A 6000-nucleotide genomic window follows, 5' to 3' on the forward strand; every position below is an offset into this window, starting at 1 on the left:
GCCATTAAAACACTCCTAAATCTTACGGTCCCAAAACCCTATGGTTTGAGATTCGGATGTTACTCAAGTTCAGTTGCAAACAGGGGAAGCGAAGGCAGACGAGCTAATAATTTTGGCGATATAGTGTATGTGTAGAATATGATTACAGTGCGATGCTTTTAATGTGTTTAGCACCAATTCGGTTTTTGTGAAAAGCTTTTGTACCAGATCGGAATTTAGACCCCGAGTCCTAAATTATGGAGTCTTAAGGTATTCCCTGTTGGGTTCGAGAATGTGCAGCAAGTAAAGAAAACGACATGTACCTGCTAGCTATCGCAGGCCTGTGCGTGCGTCTAAAGCCACTCGCTACATAAAACTCAGGATATCTTCAGGCAAATGCTATTTTTCTTTGTTTTTTTTAAACCCAGTGCTTATAAACGTTAAAGCGATGGCGTAGGGGTGTGAGAGAATTCCATGAGCCTCAAGGCATCATGAGCGCCATCTGGAGCTTGCTCTTTTGCCCTCTGGAATAAGAAGGGTGAGTGTGCGAGGGAACATAGGAAGAAGAGATCCAGAGAAGAAAGAAGCGCAGGGTGATGAGGAGGTTTTTCCGAGTGCAGAGAGATGAAGATTGCAGCCAGATCCAGTATCTCACAGCCAAGTGCAACCGTCTGGCACAGGAGAAAGGTAAGGCAGAGCAAAGTCAATGAAAAATTTGTACATTGAAAGTTTATTTTCAGGTACAAAAACCTGAGAATAACAACAAAATATATGCTAGAAAATATATAGCAAAGTAAGGATAGGCGTAAATAACTTATTGCTAAATAGATGATTTTTAATCATATGCTTATCAATTTAAAGCAGATGTACACTAATTAAAAGTGAATAGAATTAATAGAAATCAAGTATGCACCTTTATATATATATATATATATATATATATATATATATATATATATATATATACACACACACACATATTGCAGTAAATACATAATTATGTCTACTGGATTTAATGTTTCCTAGTTAATATTGCATGACTAATGGTTCTCTAACTGTATATACACTAATATAAGAAATCTAATGTACACTGTTCAGCTTTACATAGTGAACGTTAGCATTTTCCCTTCAAGGCAGAACGCTGCTTCATGAAAAGTCATGAGCCTGATGCCTTTGACAGAACAAACAGACGCTCTTTCCCTGCCAAATATGTTAACCCTTCTTTAACCCATCCATACCACACACAACGCTACACCTTTCTTTCACGTCTTAAGGATCTGATCATTTCTGATCAAACTGACCACAAAACGCAAAGCCGTACAACAGTTATGAAAGCAGCGAGGCAAAGGTCTGCCTCGGCGTGATCTTTATTTAATACAAAACAGCTTTTTTTTCTAAACTAAATAGACCACATTCCTGCCATGTTTTCTGTTAGTCTGGTCAGTTAGATCTATTTCACTGGACTATTTCACAGTCAGTTAGTCTGGTTGACTGGTCAAAGTAAAAAAATAAACTTAACCATCTGTTTCCTGCAATCCTTTAGTTTAATCAACTCACTAAATCCACATATTGCTCTCTGGCATGGGACTGACACATTGCTATCTCCCATTCGAGTACTAACTATATGTGGATTGTAGGCATTGTGGACATCACACACATATCCCCTTACCATCCAGTTCAAGTCAAGAGATTCAGTGTACATTTACATTAAACATCAGACTGAAGGGACTATATGATCTTTAGGACTGCAGCATGGAAACATGCTGACTCCTATGAATTTCACATACAACCCATACAAAGTGGTGCGAAAACTAAAAAAAAAAAAAACATAGCATGTTGGTGGAAATGCCTCGTTGAAAAATGAGGTCTAGGGAAAATGACCGGTTCTGTTTGAGCTGCCAGGAATTATATACTACCTCGAATAATCACTCTTCACATTGGATCATTTTAGTGATTTTTCGATTCTTGTTCATCAAAATGTTAATTTCGTTCCTTGAATCACCTTCATAGCATATATGGGATTGATGTGACAAAAGAACGAATGACTCGTGGTCACTGATGGTCTCTCAATCAATCCAAAGCCTCATGACTCTCAACGACTGATACCGATACCTCCATGTCCCGTACGATTCCCGAATGCTATGTGCTATCAGCAGTGTGTGTGACTGACCAGTGAGTGATTTTGCGATTGTGTGTGTAGCAGCGTTGGAGAGAGAGTGCGTGTTATCCAGAGAGAGAGTGCGGGTCCTGCAGCTGGAGTTGGAAACGGTGTGTTTGCAGCTCCGACAGAACGAAAACACCATCCAGGAGCTTCTCGAAAAACTCCATCACCAACAGGTGACATGTGAATCCTGATTTTGGTACAAAGTTTTCTATACAATGTATGGACAAAAGTTTGTGGACACCAGAGCATACGATTGGAGTGGGGCCTGGGGTGCAGTCAGCATTGGTCAATTCAGTGGGTTGAATTGTTCAGTAGGTAACTCTATAGAAGGAGATCTTCCACTCCAACCCATGTAAAGCATTTCTTCATGGAGCTGTCTTTCTGCACATAGGCATTGTCATTCTGGACCAGGTTTAAGTTTCTTAGTTCAAGTAAAGAGTTCCTGTGTGCCTCCAACAGTTTTGAGAGCTGTGAAAGCCAGAATTGAAAATCGTATAAGACCGCAGCTTTACTGATGCGTGTGAACAGCGTCACTGCCGAGTTTGGACTTGTTCCACTCAATAAATGTAGGCAGTCAGTTGGAGATTCATATCTACAGGCGTCAAGCCCCAGTTCATAATGCGTTTATATGCTCAAAAGGGAACGATGGCAATCCTTTATTATTCGAGTGTGTATGTTCTTAAGGAAAAAACAATGTGTGTGTGTGTGTGTTTTTTACGCATGTAGAATGTCGTGAGCACGAGCGACGCGGCTCTGTTAAGTGTTCACTTGGAGTCGATAAGCTCAGAGCTGCAATACATACAGTCCACTGAGAAGCAGCTAATGGGCTTTGTGGACCAGCTCCATCAGGAGGCCCAGCAAGCAACCAAAAAGGCACAGGGCCTGGAGGCGCAGCTCCAACAGGAGGCCCGGCTTCATGCCGAGCATACAGAAAACCTGGAGAAAGAGCTGGAGAGGTACCAGTTTAAAAAAAAAAAGTATTCCTCTCGTTTCTCTTTAGACAGTTTAATCATTCGATTGATTTTATATTTTTATGATAATCAATTGTGTGCTCTGTGTGATCTTATTCCGTTTGGTCAGTAAATCGAATGCCATTGAGGAGCTGAAGAAGGCCCAGGATGCATTGCAGCAGGAGCTAAGCGAGCAAAATACTGCTCATCAGAAGACGGTGCTGGAACTGCAGTGTGAAAACTCAGCCAGCATACACAAACTCAGAGAGATGGCTGAGCAAGTCGAGTGGTTGTGTGATCAACAGCGCAACTGGATATCCTGCATTAAAAGGTGTGTGTGTGTGTGTGTGTGTGTGTGTGTGTGTGTGTGTATGTGTGTGTGTAAACAATGATGAAGTCCAAAAACTTTCTTGGATATTTTGTGTGTGTGTGTGTATGTAGGTTTAAGGACTGCCTGAATGATGAAAAGGAGGCCCTGGTTCTTCAGGTGAACAGGTTACAGGAAGAATTGCTGGATCTCCGAAAAAACTCAGAGTCTAAAACGATCGGTGAAGAAGACGCACAGCCCAAAATCCATTGCAGCAGGTAACGCACCACCAATTTCTTTCAAATTCGAACAAGAAAAGAGAAAGAATATATAGATTTTTTAATATTAGCTCATTGTTTTTAGATGGGACCTAGATGCCATGTTGGATCTGCAGGTAGAGGCAGACAAGTGGAAAGGAAGATACCAGGAACTCTTTAGCAAATTTACATCATACCAGGTGTGTACACACACACACACACACACTTGACACACACACATATGCAAACAACTTTTTCACAATAATGTGCGACACAAAATAAGTCATTATTTAAGTTGATATTAAATATTTGGGCTTTAGGTGGACTGTCATGAGGATGAGGACCCAAAACCTCCATGAAGTCTGGATACTGACATCATGCACAGTGTCGACTACTGCACAAGGGAAAACCCCCAAACAAGGGACATTCAATAAAACAATTATTGCACATACATTTATAATAGTACTGTTCTTTGGTTGGCTTTTATTAATTCCCCCAATAAAAGACAGATCATTTATCCAATTTATGATAGTTGTAAACTTCACTACCATGTAAACACCTCAAAGACCAGAAAGTATTGACCAAAATCGTTTCATTATGCTTTGAGAATGTTGATGCAGAAGTATAGAGAAGGTCAGAAGGAGTTGCATTGTGTGTTTGTGGTTTCAGAGAAAGCGTAAGACATGGTGCAGAGAGAAGAGTTGTGGTATTGTATGAGAAACTACAATGGGTGTGGCAGAGAAGTATGTGAGGGTGGTGACGGACATGTATGAAGACAGTGTGACAGCAGTGAAGTGTGCAGTGGGAACGACAGACTGGGTTAAGGTGAAGGTTGGACTGCATCAAGGATCGCCTCTGAGCCCTTTCCTGTTTGTAGTGGTGATGGACAGGTTGACAGATGAGGTCAGACAGAAGTCTTCATAGACTATGATGTTTGCGGATGATATTGTGATTTGTGGTGAGGTGGAGAAGGTGGAGGAGTTCAGGTACCTGGGGTCAACTGTGCAAAGTAATGGAGAGTGTGTTAGGGAAGTAAAGAAAAGAGTGCAGGCAGGGTGGAGTGGGTGGAGAAGAGTGGCAGGAGTGATTTGTGATAGTAGGGTATCTGCAAGAGTGAAAGGGAAAGTTTATAGGACTGTGGTGAGACCTGAGATGTTGTATGGTTTAGAGACAGTGGCATTGAGTAAAAGACAGGAGGTGGAGCTGGAGGTAGCAGAGCTGAAGATGTTGAGGTTTTTGTTGGGAATGACGACGATGGACAGGATTAGAAATGAGTTTATTAGAGGGACAGCGCATGTAGGATGTTTTGCAGACAAGTTGAGGGAGGCGAGATTGAGATGGTTTGGACATGTGCAGAGGAGGGACATGGGGTATATCTGTAGGAGAATGATGAGGATGGAGCCACCAGAAAGGAGGAATAGAGGAAGGCCAAGGAGGAGGTTTATTTGAAAACATTTTAAAGCACGTCACTACTTTAAAAACGTTGTAAAGTTTCTTAAGTCACTACTTGACACATCAGTGCTTTGTGCGTCACTACGTCACACACTTCACTACACTTCATGACACACTTCTAACCTAAACAATTTTTTAGATTTGCACATTAAATTATAAGCAAAACTTTTAAATGAACATTCACCACATCACCACACTCACTCACACACACGATTTACACTCAATCACCCAGGACATACTGCACTACGTATCACCTGACACACCCCTGTTTCCTGTCTGCTTAAAACTTCACCCAGAATTACAGCAGTGTATATACACACACACACACACACACACACACACACACACACACACACACACACACACACACACACACACACACACACGCACATCATTATACTGAAAATTCCATTCCCAGGTGAATGGACCCACACACACTTACACATACCCCACACATCACACTACGTTAATGAAGGTATTTCCAGGTGCTAAAATCCAACCATAAATTTTATTACTCTTTAGCATGAATAACGATTGCTAGACTATTTTATTATTAGTGCATAGTTTAGGGGCACGTTGTACTGCGTTGTAAAATAAATTTGAGCTCGCGACCATTTACACATCAGCACTCGGGCAGGAAATCTTGCTAGCCAATGATCTACGAGCTCCTAAATATACATTTATGGCTGTTTTACTGTTGTTACAATGGTGGTCTGTTGCTATAGGCACACACACACACACACACACACACACACACACACACACACACACACCGTCTCACAGCTTTCCATTTGTGTCGTCTGAGCATCAGCAGACTGTATATTTACTCCCTAAACATATGGGAGATACCGTTAACATATTGCTACTTGTCATGGGATTAGGGACAGGAAT

General features: G+C 41.4%; 1 protein-coding gene across 2 annotated transcripts; it reads left to right on the top strand.

The window, feature by feature from the left end:
- The first annotated feature begins 193 nt into the window (after positions 1-193).
- On the top strand, positions 194-4110 carry LOC310739856 (uncharacterized protein). 2 transcript variants are annotated; one of them, XM_083566093.1, is made up of 7 exons: positions 194-666; positions 2183-2316; positions 2870-3099; positions 3224-3424; positions 3535-3678; positions 3764-3857; positions 3978-4110. In XM_083566093.1, the coding sequence occupies exons 1-7, from the start codon at positions 576-578 to the stop codon at positions 4014-4016; spliced, it is 933 nt and encodes a 310-aa protein (XP_083422219.1). In that variant the 5' UTR covers positions 194-575; the 3' UTR covers positions 4017-4110. The 2 variants fall into 2 exon arrangements, with proteins under 2 accessions (XP_083422219.1, XP_083422218.1); XM_083566092.1 differs by having other exon boundaries at positions 198-666; positions 2180-2316.
- The last annotated feature ends 1890 nt before the right edge of the window (positions 4111-6000 follow it).

This window comes from Silurus aristotelis (assembly GCF_946808225.1).
Source record: "Silurus aristotelis genome assembly, chromosome: 17".
Lineage (NCBI taxonomy): Eukaryota > Metazoa > Chordata > Actinopteri > Siluriformes > Siluridae > Silurus > Silurus aristotelis.

Excerpts from the sequence above, each read along its gene's own strand:
- LOC310739856 (XM_083566092.1), top strand. The coding sequence starts at position 576 with ATGAGGAGGTTTTTCCGAGTGCAGAGAGATGAAGATTGCAGCCAGATC. Across the intron at positions 3,100-3,223 it reads CTGGAGAAAGAGCTGGAGAG|TAAATCGAATGCCATTGAGG; the intron begins GTACCAGTTTAA and ends CCGTTTGGTCAG. Across the intron at positions 3,858-3,977 it reads GCAAATTTACATCATACCAG|GTGGACTGTCATGAGGATGA; the intron begins GTGTGTACACAC and ends TTTGGGCTTTAG.